Source organism: Pan paniscus, chromosome 21 (assembly GCF_029289425.2).
Source record: "Pan paniscus chromosome 21, NHGRI_mPanPan1-v2.0_pri, whole genome shotgun sequence".
In the NCBI taxonomy this organism is placed as follows: domain Eukaryota; kingdom Metazoa; phylum Chordata; class Mammalia; order Primates; family Hominidae; genus Pan; species Pan paniscus.
Window position 1 is genome coordinate 6,483,243 of NC_073270.2, and position 19,479 is coordinate 6,502,721.

The 19,479-nt window shown below is 38.6% G+C and overlaps 1 protein-coding gene across 6 annotated transcripts in view; it reads right to left on the reverse strand.

Moving 5' to 3' along the window:
• The window catches only part of GPCPD1 (glycerophosphocholine phosphodiesterase 1), a 66,716-nt gene that overhangs the window by 8,448 nt on the left and 38,789 nt on the right, over window positions 1–19,479 (reverse strand). For all 6 annotated transcript variants that reach the window (XM_034947610.3, XM_034947611.3, XM_034947613.3 and 3 more), the window contains 8 exons: window positions 17,565–17,657; window positions 14,605–14,682; window positions 13,855–13,894; window positions 12,138–12,199; window positions 8,596–8,661; window positions 7,069–7,205; window positions 5,808–5,943; window positions 5,070–5,230 (listed from right to left, as the gene is read on the reverse strand). In XM_034947610.3, coding sequence (XP_034803501.2) covers window positions 5,070–5,230; window positions 5,808–5,943; window positions 7,069–7,205; window positions 8,596–8,661; window positions 12,138–12,199; window positions 13,855–13,894; window positions 14,605–14,682; window positions 17,565–17,657 — 773 coding nt within the window. The remainder of the gene's footprint in view (window positions 1–5,069; window positions 5,231–5,807; window positions 5,944–7,068; window positions 7,206–8,595; window positions 8,662–12,137; window positions 12,200–13,854; window positions 13,895–14,604; window positions 14,683–17,564; window positions 17,658–19,479) is intronic.

Genomic DNA, 19,479 nt, shown 5'->3' on the forward strand with positions numbered 1-19,479 from the left:
CCTAGTGAGATTTTATCACTTACTCTTTGTGTAACACTTCTCAAGCACAGGCAATCTTCGTTTTACTGCACTTCGTCTTCTTTTTTTAAATTTCTTATAATTTAATTTTATTTTATATGAGATGGGGTCTTCTCCCAAAGTGCTGGGATTACAGGCATGAACCACCATGCCCCACCTGCGCTTTTCAGATACTGTGTTTCTTACAAATTGAAGCTTTGTGACCACCCTGCACCCAGCAAGTCTGTTGGTGCCATTTTCCCAACAGCATGTGCTCACTTCATATCTGCGTCACATTTTGATAATTCCCACAATATTTCAAAGTTCATTATGATTCTATCTGATATGGTGATCTGTGATTAGTGATCTTTGATGTCACTATTGTAATTGTTTTGAGGTGCCACGAATCATACCCATAAATCAGTGTGTTCTGACTGCTCCACTGACCAGCCTCTCCCCTCCCTATCTTTCTGCCTCTCCTCTGGCCTCCCTATTCTCAGAGACACATCCATACTGAAATCAGGCCAATTAACCTTACAATGGCCCCTAAGTGCTCAGGTGAAAGAAGAGTCTTAAATCTCTCAATTTAAATAAAAAACTAGAAATGATTAAGATTAGTGAGGAAGGCATGTTAAAAACTAAGATAGGCTGAAAGCTGGGCCTCTTGAACCAAACTGTTAACCAAGTTATGAATGCAAAGTCCTTGAAGGAAATTGAAAGTGCTACTACAGTGAACACAACAATGAAAAGAAAGCAAAGCAGCCTTATTGCTGATAAGGAGAAAGTTTTAATGGCCTGGATAGAAGATCAAACCAGCCAAAACATTTCCTTAAGCCAAAACCTAATTCAAAGGGCTTAACTCTCTTCAGTTCTATCAAGGCTGAGAGAGGTAAAGAAGCTGCAGAAGAAAAGTTGGAACCCAACAGAGGTTGGTTCATGAAGTTTAAGGAAAAAGAAGCTGTCTCCATAACGTAAAAGTGCAAAGTTAAGTATCAAGTGCTGCTGGAGAAGCCGCAGTAAGGTATCCAGAAGGTCTTGCTAAGATCACTTAAAGTGGCCACATTGAACAACAGATTTTCTTTTCTTTTTTTTTTTAAGACAGAGTCTCGCTCTGTCACCCAGGCTGCAGTGCAGTGGTGTGATCTCTGCTCACTGCAAGCTCCGCCTCCTGGGTTCAGGCCATTCTCCTGCCTCAGCCTCCTGAGTAGCTGGGACTACAGGCGCCCGCCACCACGCCTGGCTAATTATTATTATTATTATTATTATTATTATTATTATTATTATTATTTTGTATTTTTAGTAGAGACGGGGTTTCACCGTGTTAGCCAGGATGGTCTCCATCTCCTGACCTTGTGATCCGCCCACCTCGGCCTCCCAGAGTGCTGGGATTACAGGCGTGAGCCATCACGCCTGGCCGAACAACAGATTTTCAATGTAGACAAAACAGCCTTCTATTGGAAGATGCCCATCTAGACCTTTCATAGCTTGAGAGATGTCAATGCCTGGCTTCAAAGCTTCAAAAAACAGGCTGCTTCTCTTGTTAGGGGCTAATACAACTGATGATGAGTTTAAGTGGAAGCCAATACTCATTTAACACTCTGAAAATTGTAGGGCCCTTCAGAATTACGCTAAATCTACTTTGTCTGTGCTCCAGAAATGCAACAAAGTCTGGATGACAACACATCTGTACACAGCATGGTTTACTGAATATTTTAAGCCCATAGTTGAGACGTACAGCTCAGGAAGAAAAAATATTACTGATCATTGACAATGCACCTGGTCACCCAGGAACTCTAACAGAGATTGCTGCTTTCATACCTGTTAACACAAAATCCATTCTGCAGCCCATGGATCAAGGAGTCACTTTGACTTTCAAGTCTTATTACCTTAGAAATACATTTCAAAGACTGTAGCTGCCACAGACAGTGATTCCTCTGAAGGATCTTGGCAAGGTAAACTGAAAACTTTTTATCATTCCAGATACCATTAAGAACATTTCTGATTCATGGGACAAGAGCAAAATATCAACATTAACAGGCATTTGGAAGAAGCTGATATCAATCCTCATAGATGCCAGAGGGGTTCAAACCTTCGGTGGAAGAAGTCACTGCAGATGTGGTGGAAATAGAAAGAGACCTAGAAATAGAAGTGGAACCTAAAGATGTGACTGAATTGCTGCAATCTCATGATAAAACTTTAACAGACGAGGAGTTGCTTCTTATGGATGAGGAAAGAAAATTGTTTTTTGAGACAAATCCACCCAACAAAGATGCTCTGAACATTGTTTAAATGACAACAAGAGATTCAGAATATTACATAAACTTAGTGAATAAAGCAGCAGCAGGGTTTGAGAAGATGGACTCCAATTTAAAGATGTACTACTGTGGGGCAGGGAGTGGTGGCCACCTGTAATCCCAGCACTTTGGGAGGTAAAGGCAGGCAGATCACCTGAGGTCAGCAATTCGAGAACAGCCTAGGCCAATATGGTGAAACCCTGTCTCTACCAAAAATACAAAAATTAGCTGGATGTGGTTGTGCATGCCTGCAGTCCCAGCTACTCGGGAGGCTGAGGCAGGAGAATCACTTGAACCTGGGAGGCGGAGGTTGCAGTGAGCCGAGATTGTGCCATTGCACTGCAGCCTGGGCGACAGAGCGAGACTCAATCTCAAAAAAATAATAATAAAATAAAAATAAAGATGTTTTGGCAGGGCGCGGTGGCTCACACCTGTAATCCCACAGCACTTTGGGAGGCCAAGGCGGGTGGATCACTTGGGGTCGGGAGTTCAAGAACCTGGCCAACATGGCAAAACCTCTTCTCTAGTAAAAATACAAAAATTAGCCAGGCATGGTGGCAGGCGTGCGCCTGTAATCCCAGCAACCCAGGAGGCAGAAGAATCGCTTGAACCCAGGAGATGGAGGTTGCAGTGAGCCAAGATCATGCCACTGCACTCCAGCCAGGGTATTAAGAGTGAGACTCTGTCTCAAAAAGCAAAAACAAATAAAAAAGATGTTTTACTGTGGGTGAAAAATGCTCTTAAACACCATCATGTGGGACAGAGAAATATTGTGTAAAAGGAAGAGTCCACGGGTACAGCAGACTTCATTTGTGTCTTATTTTAAGAAATTGCCACAGCCACCTCAACCTTCAGCAACCACCACCCTAATCAGTCAGCAGCCATCAACATCAAAGCAAGACCCTCCAGCAGCAAAATGATTATGATTTGCTGAAGGTAGATTGTTAACATTTCCTAGTAATAACGTATTTTAAAATTAAGATATATACTGTGTTTTCTCAGACACAACGCTACTGTACACTTGGTAAACTACAATGTAGTATAAACATAACTTTTTTTTTAGACAGAGTCTCACTCTGTCACCCAGACTGGAGTGCAGTGGCACGATCTCGGCTCACTGCAACCTCTGCCTCCTGGGTTCAAGTGATTCTCCTGTCTCAGCCCCGAGCAGCTAGGATTACAGGCACGCACCACCACACCCGGCTAATTTTTGTATTTTTAGTAGAGACAGGGTTTCACCATGTTGGTCAGGCTGGTCTCAAACTCCTGATCTCATGATCTGCCCGCCTCAGCCTCCCAAGGTGCTGGGATTACAGGCGTGAGCCACTGCGCCCGGCCTAAACATAACATTTATATGCACTCGGAACCAAAAGATTTAGGACTTGCTTTGCTGTGGTGGTCTGGATCCCAGCCTTCACTATCGCTGAGGTACACCTGTATGCGCAAGTCTACTAATCCCTCAGCAGAGTAAATGACATCCCTTCTAACCCCAAATGTCTTTATACTAAAGAAACCTTTTTGACTCTCAGATTAGTGGCTGCCAAAGAAGCTGATGGAAAAAAAAAGATTTGTTCAATAAATTATTTGAATCCCTACTGGATGCCCCACATTGTTCTAACCTCAATAGCAATGAACAAATCAGGCAAACAGCCTTGCCCTCCTCATGGAGCCTATATTCTCATTTGCATGTGTGCATTAGTGCCAAGGAGGATGGAGGAAAGGGGCTAGGGAGAAAAACAAGTAAAATATAACACAGAATATGTGGTGTGTCAGATGATGATAAATGATATGGAGACAAGTCAGGAAGTGCACTGTGAATAGAAGTTGTTATTTGAAATCAGTTATTCAAGAAAGTCCTCACTGAGGTGACATTTAAATTGTTACGGAAGTCTTTCTCCAAAGAATGGGAAACAGCAGATGGGGGAATTTTGTGGAAGGTCAGAGAGGGAAAGAGGGTTGGAAGGTGGTGGGGTGGCAGATTGGCTCATATACGGCCCTCAGGCTTCAGCTTTTCCTTTAGGTGACACAGAAAACTGTGGGAGAGTTTTAAGTAGCAACATGATCAGAGATAGGTCTTAAAAGCTTCCCTCTCACTACTGTACTAAGAATAAACAGCCTGACCGTTAAGGGTAGAGGCAGTCACCAGGGGGCAGACTACCTCAACAATCCACACCAAAGATGAGCTGCTTTACTTGAGTGACAACAGTTAACTTGGTGAGTAGTCTGATTCAGGATATATTTTGAAGACAGAACAAAAAGATTTTCTATCTGACTGGATTTGGGGTATGAGATAAAGAACAGTCATGGAAGACTAAGAATATGGTCTGAATTGTCACTTATACTGAAATCAGGAAGACTGTAAGAGGAACAGGTGTCAGTACCTGGAAATAAAAGTCTACAGAGGTCTAGGGAAGGGTCTGAGTTGGACATACGTAAGTGTGAGAACACAGAAAGTTACGAAAAGCCACAGAATTGGACAAGAGGAATGAAAAAGTCGGTATAGACAGAGAAGAGGTCTAAGGGCTGGCAGTCACCCTCACCCTCAGGGTGATTTAGTATATATATCTGAGTTAGGGCCCAGTCATTTGAATCCTTAACAAGCTTCCCAAGTGATTCTGCTATCCTTCAAACTTTGAAAACACCCACAGGCAAATGTCAAGATAACCTCAGGCTGAACTGCAGAATTTTAACTTAACTAAGTTTAATTTTATTTATAATTTCGTAAGATGAAATCTATACTTCTAAATTCCATGAAAATTTTTCATGAAAAACAAATACCTATCATAAATTAGACCATTAACTCCAAGTTCCTTCAATTTCCTTCTGTTTTCAGGATCATTGGTATCATCACCCCAGCAGAATATGACTAGTCCCTTAGCTTTTGCCTCTTGAATATAGGATGGGTTTCTGAGCAAGTCTTCAGTATGTACATTTATCCCCTAGAAGAAGAAAAATTAGTTGTGCATGAAAAAGAAACATTAACTGCAAAGCTAAATGCTCACACTCTAAATCAGTGCTCTCCAAAGTACAGCAGGCGGGAAAAGAAAATGGTAGATTTTTTTCTTCCAATTACTTTATCTTATTCTTTTTAATGGACACTTCATACATAAATATATTCACAATAGATTAATATATACATAATGTATAAACATACATATTGAATGTGCAGTCAAAAAATGTACTAATGGAATGCTCTATCAAAACAAGTTCACGTTCATCTGTAAAATGGGAATAATATTTTTAAAAGCATACAGTCTAAACATTTTTAAATTATTCATAAAATCTATTCAGAAAGTTAAACTAAAAAATTTAACGTATGCCTATAACCAATTTTGTACTTAATGTAATTGTTTTTCATCCTGAGATCTAATATCCTCGCTTTTAAGTAGAGCCACTTGTTTGCTACAGTTTAGTCAAAACATTAACATTCGATGGGTAAAGTAATATGAAATCTTTACTACTACTCCAAAATAGAAAACAGAACATTAAAAAGATAAAAATTCAAACATAACTTACCAGTAGATTTTCAAACTGTGCAAAGCTCATTGCAATGGGGGTTGTCCGAGATCTGAGGTCCATGAGTTCAGGATAAATCTCAGATTTTCCTTGAGTTAAAAATAGTATGGGATATTTGTTCTGCTTTTGCCGAACCCTGAAAAGAAACAATTTAAAAAATACCTTTCAGTGGGGGGTAACTGTAATATTCCTTTTTGGAATTTTAGAAAACACTGAAAGTATAAAGAAAACAAACGAGGCCGGGCACGGTGGCTCACACCTGTAATCCCAACACTTTGGGAGGCCAAGGTGGGCAGAGCACTTGCGGTCATGAGTTCAAGACCAGCCTGGACAACATGGCGAAATCCCATCTCTACTAAAAATACAAAAATTAGCCGAGTATCATGCACAGGCCTGTAATCCCAGCTATCGAGGAGGCTGGGGCACCAGATCACTTGAAACCTGAAGGCAGAGGTTGCAGTGAGCCGAGATCACACCACTGCACTCCAGCCTGGGCAAGAGAACAAGACTCTGTCTCAAATAAATAAATAGATTTAAAAAAAAAAGAAAGAAAGAAAACAAAGAAACATATTCCCATTTCTCAGCTAAAACCACCATTATTAACATGTGTTGCCTTTTCAGGCCAGGTACAGTGCAGTGGCTCATGCCTGTAATCCAAACACTTTGGAAAGCCAAGGCAGGAAGGTCACTTGAGCCTAAGAGTTTGACACCAGCCTGTGAAACAGGAGGAGACCTCATCTCTACAAAAAAATACAAAATTAGCCAGTCTTAATGGCACGCATGTGCAGTCCCAGCTACTCAAGAGGCCAAGGCAGGAGGACTGCTTGTGCCCAAGAGGTCAGGGCTGCAGTGTCATCATCACACCACTGCAGCCTGGGTGACAGAGTGAGATCCTGTCTCAAAAACAATTTTTTTTAATAAAAGATAAATACAAATTTAAAATTTTTCTATACAAGAGCTAAAATATTCTCAGATATCGGCAGTGATAAATCCCTAGGGAGCTTACAATATGGTAAGGAGTATATGACCTGCCTGTAAAATAAAGGGTGTAAGGCTCTAGGACCTAGTAGGTGTGGACTTCACAGGAGTAGTAGGCACCCTAGCAAGCAGTCAAGAAAGGGCATGAGGAAACACACAACCTGACACGATTTCAGAGGACAGACCATGGGGGAAAGCTGGACAACTACCCCACCTCCAGACTGCTGCCTTAAGTCCTAGACACATTCTAAGAGTATAGGAAAAAATACAGAGTATTACTCACATTGTGCAAATATCTGCATCAAATGAAGAAAACACTATTCTCCTCTTCCCAGAATTTTCTAAAACAGTTTTTAAAATTATATCCAAAAACAGATTCATGTCAAAATATGTTGATAAGTTACCATCCCACATTCCATCCTAGTGAAAGAGAAAGCAAAATAAAAGTCACTGCACATCCTAAAATCAGTGCTAGCAACTCTGTTTTTATTCTGGCAAGCTATGATGAAAAAACTCCTGACAGTATCTAGTCCAACTATTATCTTATAGATGATGAAACCTGAAAAGATTAAGTGATCTGCCCAAGCTCACAAAGCTATTTAGTGATGACACAGGTCATAATTCAGACATAGAGACTCTCATACAAAAAGCAAGTAACTATTAACTATATCATCAATACACTTTTGCATTAATAAAGTTAAAATAAAAGCTAAAACTCTAGAATTTTGCAGTCTGCTATGACTTTATTTCCATAAATTATAAGACACACACATCGTCTGCTAACAAATTAATAAAATGTCCCTACTAATTATTAATTACCAGTTTAAAAGTCTCATTCTTTGGGTCTTGGGCATATCAAGTAACCAAAAATTAATTAAAGTAACTCAATAAATATAGCCAAGACACCAAGCCAGCTCTATTGACATTCAAATGTTAAATGTTTTAAGTATTAGTCACTGAAATAATTCTAGAAGCTCAGAAAACTAAAAATCACATTATTAGGGAAACCTTAGTCGAGAATTCACTACATTAATGAGGACCAGCTTGTCACAAACAGCATAATTTGAGGGCAATTACAGATTATTCTGACCAAAACAAATTCAAGGGTATTGCTCAATGCCCAATCATGACATCTGAATTAACTACTTTCAACAGCCCACACTCTACTACCCCAAGCCCCTTGCAATGCATCCCATCAATCTGCACATATTCTCTCTGATATATTCAATAGTTAGCTAATTGTTTTCCACAACTGAAATATAAGTCCCAGGAAGACAAGGCCTTATTCTCTTTTGTGGACTACTTGTCCCGAGCACTTGGAAAATGCCTGGTCCACAGCAGATTTTCAAAAAATATTTGTTGAACAAAAAAATGACTAAATTTGTAAGTGATTTAAAACAACTGCAGAAATTTTTTTCCTGAGTAATTATTACTAGCTACTGTTAACAACAGAAAACTGCTTAGAAAATTATTTAAAACATCCTTACATGGGAATAAGAAAGTAAAAACTAAATGCAAGAGATGTGACTGTCCACTTTATAAGTATCTCCCCAAAACCATCATATTGTTCACACAAGACACATGTAAACTGAAATTTCTACAATATTCATCATTAATTTGAAATACTCACATACTAGCATGAATGCAAGATATGTTTTATTTAAAGGGTCCAATAAGCATTGTGCTTGATGGAGGAAGCCACAATGAGATTTTAATTTAGCTTATTCCATTAAAATACAAAGACAGGAATGAAAGAATTTTTTAGATAGGCATAGAGAGTACAGAATGTGCTGCATAGAGAATTACTTACCCTTTGTTGGCAGATCCATTTTATTTCAATGTTAAACCCTACATCTTCTGGCAAAGACTCTAAAACCTACAGTTTTGTTTGTTGGTAAATTTTGTTTTTGATGAGATGGATAGCAGAATAAGAAAACAAAAAAAATACAATTATTACTAAAAATCATAAGAATTTATCATTAGTAGCAATAAAATGTTTTGTGCATAATGCACAAACATATTTTGTCATACTCAAAGTGACAACCTGGTAGATGATTATGTTAAATAAGGTCAAAAGAAATTAAGCAGCAAAAGCAGGAGTCTCAGGCACCGTCTGTGATAACTGACCAACACAAAGATGGTCCTTAACCTCAAATCCTTTTCGCCATTACTAGTAAACATCCAAAGTGAACTCTAACACAATAGGCAACATCATGAATTCAAGACATTTGTCATGTATTCTACATTGCATTTGGGGATGTCAATCTACTTGCCTAAAATCTATGGAAAACCATGATTTTTAGATTGTTTTGAAGGTGATGATGCTAAACAAATACCATAACTTCCTGAAAAGATGTATCCCCAAAATGAAAACATTATGCTGCAGCTCATAAATCAAAAAAGTTATAATTTATGTAAATGACAAATGCTATCAGTGTATCTAAACTAAATTATCTAGACACTTTGCCATCAGATTATTTTGGCAGTTTTAACTAGAAAATGACATTGAAAATATGAAACTTGGTTAGTAACCTCCAAATAACGGACTTGTTCAGTCTTAAACAAACATGAAGCCCAGACATATACATAAATATGCTCAGGGCAAAATGAATTTGACAGAGATTATGTTATATTATTATTATTTTTGAGGCATAGTCTCACTCTGTCACCCAGGCTGGAGCACAGTGGCACAATCTCGGTTCACTGCAACCTCCACCTCTGGGGTTCAAGCAATTCTCCTGCCTCAGCCTCCCGAGTAGCTGGGATTACAGGTGCCTGCCACCACGCCTGGCTAATTTTTTGTATTTTAGTAGTGATGGGTTTCACCATGTTGACTAGGCCAGTCTGAAACTCCTGACCTCAGGTGATCCACCTGCCTTGGCCTCCAGAAGTGCTGGGATTACAGAGGTGAGCCACTGTGCCAGGCAGATTATTTTAGATACTTCAAAATTTTAGGTATCAAAGAACACGTATAGCACATACGGTATTTAATTTTTAATAGCAAATAAATGCATACAAACAGAATAATATAGTGGTAAGAACACAGCCCAGGAGTCTGGTGACCTGGCATCTAGCTCTGGGTCGACTCTTAACCAGCTGCATGTAAAGTACAGCATCTAAAACAGTTTGTATTCAATTTTGTGTGGGGCTTTTTAAATTTTCTCCTATATTTAAAGACTTATTTAACGTATCTGTCATATTTTTGCTGGACTAATGCAAAATGAGAAAGACTAGGACAATATATTAGTGTTGAGATTGCTAAAAGGCAAATTTGCCAGAAAAGTGTCTATATAATGAGATTATATTTGGTATTATTTTGGCATTAAAATTTCTTTTTTTTTTTTGAGACGGAGTCTCGCTCTGTCATCCAGGCTGGAGTGCAGTGGCGCGATCTCGGCTCACTGCAAGCTCCACCTCCTGAGTTCACGCCATTCTCCTGCCTCAGCCTCCCGAGTAGCTGGGACTACAGGCGCCCGCCACCACACTTGGCTAATTTTTTGTATTTTTAATAGAGACGGGGTTTCACATGTTAGCCAGGATGATCTTGATCCCCTGACCTCGTGATCCACCTGCCTCGGCCTCCCAAAGTGCTGGGATTACAGACGTAAGCCACCACGCCTGGCCAAAATTTCTTTGTGATTGAATTATAATGGCAAAGTGAGTAAATGAGTTTGCGTGTGTGTTTTAACTTATTTGACTAAAAGGTTGTCAAACCTGTATTACAATTTAAAATTTTTTTCCTGGGAATCATGAGATTTCTAAAAAACAAATGATTTTAGAAAATTGAATTAGAAGAAATGATCTTACTTAGATGGGCTTCATAAGTACCTTAAAAGTTATACAAATTACATTTTACTTATTTATTTTTTGAGACAGGATCTCTCTCTGTTGCCCAGGCTGGAGTGCAGTGGCACAATCACAGCTCACTGCAGCCTCAACCTCCTGAGCTTAAGTCTGCCTGCCCTGGCCTCCCAAAGTGCTGGGATTACAGGAATGAGCCACCATGTCTGGCCAAAAATGATGTTTTAAATGCACTAGGATAATGTTCATTGCAGGGGCTCTCTTTTAGCATCCTTTTTGCAGAGTGAATAATCAATACTTAATTTACCTTTAACCACTGAGATTTTAATGATTTAGATTGTTTTATGAACCCCTCAAGAAATACATACCTAAATATTTTAACAAAACCTTCATTATAGTCACTTCTTTCCTTTCTAAATCATATATACATTTATATACACGTTTTAGCAAGTAGCTAATATACTAGATAAAACCCATCAAGCTAATAAGCTCCACTCCCCAAATAAGAATTTCCACATAATAGTAAACTAAAATTACCTATTTTTGCCTAAGAAATCTACTATACCTGACACGAGCAGAAAAAGACAATGAGAAAGACCAGAATTTAGAAACTGGAGTCGGTGGAACAAAAGCAGAGCCAGCATCTCCTTGGCATCTGTGTGGGCTTTCCTGATGCTGTCAAGGGTGTTCCCGTATTAAATTGTATCTAGTTTTTAAGTCTTCATGCTAGTTTTTGTGTGAAGATCTATTTTTTCAGAGTGAATTTCTGAAATTTCAATATCATCTTAAGTAAGAGGGGCACTTATTTTCTTTGGTTGAAGAAACTCGCTTCCCTCTCAAAACTAAGGAACAGTTTAAAATATTGTTAAAAAAAAAAAACAAAAGCTGCCTCTCCCACCATCACCTTTCTCTCACTCCTATACCTGTGCCCTCTCCTTCCCATTTATAAACAGAAATATATGGATTTGCTACTCTTACCAAATTACCATACTGAGATGGGAATTTTTATTTATTTGAGTAGAAGTTACTCTTGGGGAAAGAAAAAAAGCAGCACAAGTATACTACACAAGAATGAATCTTATTGGCTGGGTGTGTTGGCTCATGCCTGTATTCTCAACCCTTGGGGAGTCTGAGGCTGGGGGACAGCATAAGTCCAGAGGTTTGAATTCCCTTGAGACCAGCCTCGGCAACAAGGTGAGACCATCTCTACAAAAAAATAAAAAAATTAGCCAGGCATGGTGGTGCACACCTGCAGTTCCAGCTATTTGAGAGACTGAGTGAGGTGGGAGGATCACTTGAGCCAAGGAAGTTGAGGCTGCAGTGAGCCCTGATCACACCACTGCACTCAGCCTAGATGTCAAAGTGGGATTGTCACTCACACACACACACACAAACACACAAAGTATCTTCTCCATGCACCAATGATGATAAATTCATATTAACATTGTCTTTAACACAGCCTTTTTAGGATCCTTTTAAGAAACAAAAGTAAATTATTCATACATAACAAAGTTAATGATAGCCTTGCCTTGGTTTTCCTCAATAACTTACCATCTTAAGAGAAGGAAATGGCTGATTTTCTGAAAAGGAATTTTCCTCCTGGACCACAGATTCTGAAATTTTAAAACACAAAATCTCAGTAAATAAAATACCACTATATCACTAAGAGCTTTCTTAAATCCTTAGCGCCAAAAAAAAAAAACAGGGAAAGAGAAAGAGAGTGTGTGTGTGAGCAAGTGCGAGAGCATAAGTAACTCTGAGATCCCTTTTTTTTTTTAATAGAGGTAGGGTCTCACTCTGTCATCTAGGCTGGAACACAGTGAAATGATCATTGCTCAATGTAGCCTCAAACTCAAGCAGGCTCAAGCATTGATCCTCCAGCCTCAGACTCCCGAGTAGCTATGCCCACAGACATGCACTACCACATCCAGCTCATTTTTAAAATTTTTTTGTAGAAATGAGGTCTAGTTGCTCAGGCTGATCTTGAACTCCTGGCCTCAAGCAATTCTCCCAACTCGGCTTCCAAAACTGCTGGGATTACAGGAGTGAGCCACCGTGTCCAGTCCCTATATACAGTATTTTTAAAAGGCTCTTGTATGTATTAAACATCAAAAACCCATTTTCTAAATAAGCATCATGAAAACCAGTTTGCAACGATTAATAGACACCAGTCTGTAGACCCAAGAGTGATTATTTTCTTATAAAATTTGTACTAAAGTACTACTCTTTAAAATGTAGTCATAAGCTGTGATTTTGCTATTTCTCCAGAGAATTAAGAGTTGTGTGATTTTGCTAAGACTACTATTTGAAATACTAAAATCAGCTCAGAAATTACAAATTAAGAGAATATACAGCAACTATTGTGCTTTTGTTATTATCAATTAATCAATATAGACTAAAAAAAGAATTATTTTCCAAAAGTGGAAAAAATTAAAATATCAAGTTTTTCTTAAAAACGCACACACAAAACCTGTATTACAAATTCAAAGACAAAATCATGTATAATTTTCCAGTAGAATAAACTAAAGGTAAAATTCATTTTATTACTAAGACTCATAAAATATCTATAAGCCTATATAGTTACGTTTATGCTCTGGGTGGGGATAATCTTTGGTCTTAAGCACTTCACAATCTTTATAAAGATATTAAAACTGTATGGTTATCACAATTACAGATAAACACCTATATCTATAGTACACCTACTATATGTACAGCACCATCAGTCTCTGGGAATATAAAAACATTTTCCTACCCGTGAGGGGCTAACACTCTAGTTGAAAAGACAGGACATATATGAAAATAAAGGATTTAAAATGAATACAATAAGCCTCATATGAATGGCACAGCCATTAATTTCTATGGGAGTAGAAAAGTGAAGTGAAATTATAAAGGGATGTGGTAGGCAGGACAAAGCTTGCCCACGGTCATAACAGGTAAATGAAGAGCTGGTTCAAATTGACCCTGTAGCCGGATTCTATAGTTGATTTACTTTCTACTTTGTAATGGTTAAGAATGTTTGGAAAGATTGATAGGTATTAACACTTTGATCATCAAGCTAAGAAAAGCAATGCAATGGTTACTATACACATGATATATATTTAGTAGAAAACAAATGCAAATTCATTTCCGAGCTATAAAATTACTTTTAGAAGGCCCAGTATTATACTCATAAAAGTGACCAAGTATCAAGTATGTGCTAAAATCGAGTTTAAAAATCCTATTAATGCTAACTACAAAAGGAAAACAGTGTTTCCATATTGGTACATACCTTTCCGATCCTTAGATTTCAGTGCAGTCACATGAGTGAGCTAGAAAGCACACAAACAAAATGAAATCAGAAAGGAAGCCTTAGTTTATGAAGAGATGGTTAACAGAAAATATCTTGAAAAACTAGCAAGATAAAAAAGCCTATAAAACGTAGAACTATCAGTTTAATAAGAATAAGCACTAGCCACTGTATATATTTTATATGTGCATACACATGTAAGATAATGATCAAATACTCAATTAGGGAAGAATATAAAAATTCTTCACTAGATAACTGTTAATAGGGAATCATGCATTTATTTAGGTTCCTAATAGGGATAGGAAGAGATACCATGTAAAATTACATGATACAAAATATTCAAAGGTATTGGAAATTAACATATATTTACCAACTATTGCATAAAAGGCCTATTGTAAAATAATGACCATTATATGAAGAAGGGCTACTGCAGAACAGAAGCAACCTAAAGATTATGAATGAGAAGGACTAGCCACTATGGCCTACAAAAACTTATGGTCTAGTTCGTTCCTTCATAAATACAAAAACCAGTGGGGTCCATGGAAATGGTTGGAGAAGACAGCTGGATCAATACAGAACCCTTCTCCCAAACAGAACAGAATACCAAAGCACACAGTCTACACATTAAATTTAACAGTCATCCCCATGTGCAAAGAGAACATAACCATATACAAGCAAGTACAATAGTCCTAAAGCTAAGGGATAATTTACATTTCATGTTATTATTAATACCTTTAACAACTGGAGTTGGTCAAATGTTAATTCTTTTACTGGAATTTCAAATAATTCAACTGGATCAGCATCAAATTTCTAAAAAAAAAAAAAAAAAAAAGAAAGAAAGAAAAAGAAAGAATAAAGAAAATTAAGAGAAAAGTGAGCCCTAAATTATTACTGAATGCTTACACTAGACAGGCCTAGCAACTCTATTTACTCAACAATGAGAATAACTGTTAGTAGCCATACTGAGCCCATGCAGGACAGCCCTTCTAACCTAACACCACCTCCCAGCCCTTATATTCTGGCTTTCATTTTTATTGCAGTGTAGAATACCTGGAAGGAAAATGCAGCTGGGAGAAAGCTGTAGCGCTGAAGACAGCTGAGGATAGAACCAGAAGTCAGTCATCTCCCCTACTTCCTGTTATGCTGTCTATACATTTTCTTTGATACTTTTTTTTTTTTTTTTTTTTTTTTTGAGACGGAGTCTCGCTCTGTCGCCCAGGCTGGAGTGCAGTGGCGCGATCTCGGCTCACTGCAAGCTCCACCTCCCGGGTTCACGCCATTCTCCTGCCTCAGCCTCCCGAGTAGCTGGGACTACAGGCGCCCGCTACCACGCCCGGCTAATTTTTTTTTTTGTATTTTTAGTAGAGACGGGGTTTCACCGTGTTAGCCAGGATGATCTCGATCTCCTGACCTCGTGATCCGCCCGCCTCGGCCTCCCAAAGTGCTGGGATTACAGGCGTGAGCCACCGCGCCCGGCCCATTTTCTTTGATACTTATCCATACTACGTGACTAGAAATCAATATGAAAGTACTATATAAAATTTATTTCTGTAAGTTTCTAATCTTTTCGAAGACTTTTAAACATTTGATTAAAAACAGCAGACACACCAAATGTCATGAAAAAATTGTCTGATTAGCTATAAACCATAATACTTAAGCACTCTGAGCTATCGTGTTTCCCCCACAAGCAAATCTGTTGTATTAGGTTTTAATGTCTATCAAATGATCAATGTCACTCTGTTGAAGGCACTTCTACAGGAAATGAATTAAGGTATCACCAATAAATCATCTGTCCAACAAATATACTAAAATCCATCACATATATATTCATTCATGTACATTGGTATGAACCTGTACATGCATAAAGTTTTTCTGGAATACACAAGAAACTATTAAAAGTAAGACAGTGAGAACAAGGAAAAACAGGAAAGATTTATTTCTCATTTCATAATCTTCTGAAATACTTATATTTTTTCTAATGAAGATGAATTGTTCTTATAAGAAAAACACCAGCTTAAAAATCAAAATTCAGTATAAAAGTTCATTGCTTTCATTTCTCAATTAACTCATTCAGGTTCAACTTCAGATCAAGATATAGCCTGGTGAAAATGGGGCATTAGTAATATTTGAACTCTCATTGATTTTCAGAAGTAAACTGTAGCTTGGCCGGGTGCAGTGGCTCACATCTGTAATCCCAGCACTTTGGGAGGCTGAGATGGGCGGATCACCTGAGGTCAAGAGTTTGAGACCAGCCTGGCCAACATGGTGAAGCCCCGTCTCTACTAAAAAATACAAAAATTAGTTGGGCTTGGTCCAGCTACTTAGGAGTCTGCAGTCCTAGCTACTCAGGAGGCTGAGGCAGGAGAATCGCTTGAACCCAGGAGGTGGAGGTTGAGCCAAGATCACATCACTGCACTCCAGCCTAGGCGACAGAGCGAGACTCGGTCTCAAATAAATAAATAAATAAATTGCAGCTAGATCAATTAATCTCAATCTTGGCTAATAAGATCATTTATCACTTCACTCTTTCTCATTTATCTTTTCATTAATGTTCTTCCATGACTAAAACAACCTGTTCCATGTGTTTGGTCACTCTACTCATGTAATCTGAATAGATGCACCTCCTTCCTTTCCTCCCTTCCTCCCCTCCCCTCCCCTTCCTTCCTTTCTTCCTTCTTTCTCCTAATACTATTTCGCAGAAACAAAAGGGTCCTTTCCTATACATAATATATACATCATAATAATCCAACCCCTAGGAACTCTGATTAAAATTCACCAGCAGGTGGTGCCAGGGTCCTTGTCACACTCTTTAATACAACAGACAGTATCTGGTACAGTGATGTTAGCCAACTAGACTAACTTTAAATCAACTCAGTTGGAAATTAATACCCAACACAGTTTTAGAGTCTAAGTCCCCGAGAAATCACTTGGTTACATAGTATACTGACGTTTAGGGACTATATCATTATCATGATTATGTTTGTACAAAAACAATTACAGTTTTTTTAAAGCTATATAAGTTTTTAAATCTCATTCTGGATCCCCCTCACCCCCCATTATGCCCTCTTCTCCATTCTTCTGGTCCCCCACTCCAATTCAGGCTTACCTTTCCTGTAGCCCACATTGCTGCTCACCCTGCCTGCAGTCTCTGTCCTCTGAAATTCCTATTTCATCAGCTACCAAAACATTAGTCTTGAACATTTCCCTTTTCAGCTAAAAAGTATTTCCTACCCCCCTAGTTCTTGAGTCTAAACCTCTTCACTGAGGCCCTCCACCATCTAACTCCAAACCTCTTTTTGAATTTTTCACTGTGGCTCACTAGCCTTATTAATTGAAGAAGCTTGAAGCAGAAACAGCTGGAATCCTAGAAAACAAACACTATGATATCTTCCTCTCCTGCCTCAATATAGTAGCACAGACAGACCACTACAGAAACCACCTGGAATGTCCCTTTTTTGTAACAAAATAAAGTATTTTCAGCAATAGAGACCCTACTCTAGGAAGGCAGTATTCCCATCTCATCACTGTCTCAATGTTGCAAGAGCATGAGAGGGAAGGACTGGCAGTAATTCACCAAGAAAATGAATTAACCAATTCTATTTAATAAGTAATTAAAAATATAAAAAAAACTTCCTAGTTTTTAAACCTTTTACTTAACATTAAGAGTTTGAAATGAAGAAATTTCAACATACCTTTTTCATAGTCAAACAACAGGTAAGATCATGATATACCACGGGCACAAAGTCCTTTGAAAGGTGTACGTCAAATTCTACAAAGGCTGCACCCTGACAGAAGGAAGCAAGTATTTGAAAAACATTGCCTGGTACACAGTACCTCTCAAACTGCAAGAACATAAGAAATTTTTGTTCACTATAAAATTACGGACCTGTACAAACTTTTTCTAAAAAGTAATGTATTCTCTTAAAACAATGGCTTTTCTCTTTTGCAAAAGCACAGCTACTTTTTCCTGGCAAAAAAAAAAACGGACACAGATTCACTTCAAAACACTCAGAGGCACCGCAGTGGCAGTGAGACAGCCTTCGGGGCTGTTACTTCTGCAACTGCTATTGGCAGAAAAGGAACCCAACAAAAGCCCTGAGCTCAGGGATCCCACACATTGCTGCCCACTGCCCCTGCAAACCTTAGCTGCACAGCTAACATGAAAGATTCAGTGAGGGAAGGAATAAGCTGCAAAGTGCCTTAGCTCGGCTCCTTAGGGCACCTGAGCAGTCCACTGTACAGCCTTTCTCAGCAAAATGTCAGTACTGAATGAAAGAGGAAGCCATAACTGCTGATGAACAGACAGAGACAACAGAAACAGGAAAAAGATGATGCTCATGTCCGGTTTCCTAATGAAAGCCAAACAAATGAGGAAGACATGAATTATAGTTAAAGCCAAATTTCTAAAAAGCAGATCCACAGAGAAGGAGCAGGACTGAAATTAAAGAAAAAAAGAAAGAAAGAAAGACAGAAAAAGGCAGATCCACTCACCCCCATGAATTAATTCAGTTAAAGTCTGTATGTCATAAACTGACATACAAATATGTACCTTTTCTGAAAGAAGGCCAGCTGCGATAGAAGGAAGCAAGGTTTGAAAATTCTGTAACACTACTTTACTGAAAAGATGGGTGCATTTCTACCCCTTACACTAGCTCTAAGTTGTCAAGGGGTAGAACTCAACTTGGGAATACACAGGGATCACAGACTAGAGTCAAAGGAGTTCAAGAGTCTGGCAAGGAAGCCTGCTTCCTTGGAGACTTCTGAAGCGGGAAACTTAGCACCTCTTATTTTAAACAAGACAATACCAAAACCCTTTCTACCAGAGAGGACAAACCCTACCATTCCCAAGTAGTTCTAACTATTAAACATTTTAAGTTGTAGCTTTCTAATTTTTTTGGTTTTAGACAACCATAATCCTTATAGAAAATAATTTTAGTAGAAGACAAAACTTAATCCCAAAATTCATTGTGAGGTTTAAATAATAAGCCAATAACAGACCGAAACATCTTCATAGATATGTATTTCACATTAAAATAAGCCAATAATAATTAAAATAACACATCTGAAAATGTGATCCTTGTGAGTTATAAAGGATTTCATTAGAATATGGAAGAAAAAGGCTTAATGAAATCCTCTCTCAAAAAGCACATATCTAAAAATTATTGGCAGGGTGCAGTGGCTCACGCCTATAATGCCAGCACTTTGGGAGGCTGAGGCAGTCAGATCACCTGAGGTAAGAAGTTCAAGACCAGCCTGGCCAACATGGCGAAACCCCATCTCTACTAAAATTACAAAAATTAGCTGGGCATGGTGGCAAACACCTGTAATCTCAGCTACTCGGGAGGCTGAAACAGGAGAATCGCTTGAACCTAGGAGGTGGAGGTTGCAGTGAGCCAAGATCATGCCACTGCACTCCAGCCTGAGTGACAGAACAAAACTCCATCCAAAAAAAAAAAAAAAATTTAACAGAGTCATCACACCGGCATGATGGCTCATGCCTGTAATCTTAGCACTTAGGGAGGCCAAGTGAGGGGATCGCTTGAGCCCACAAGTTCGAAACCAGCCTGAGCAACATAGTGAGATCCTGTCTCTACAAAAAATACAACA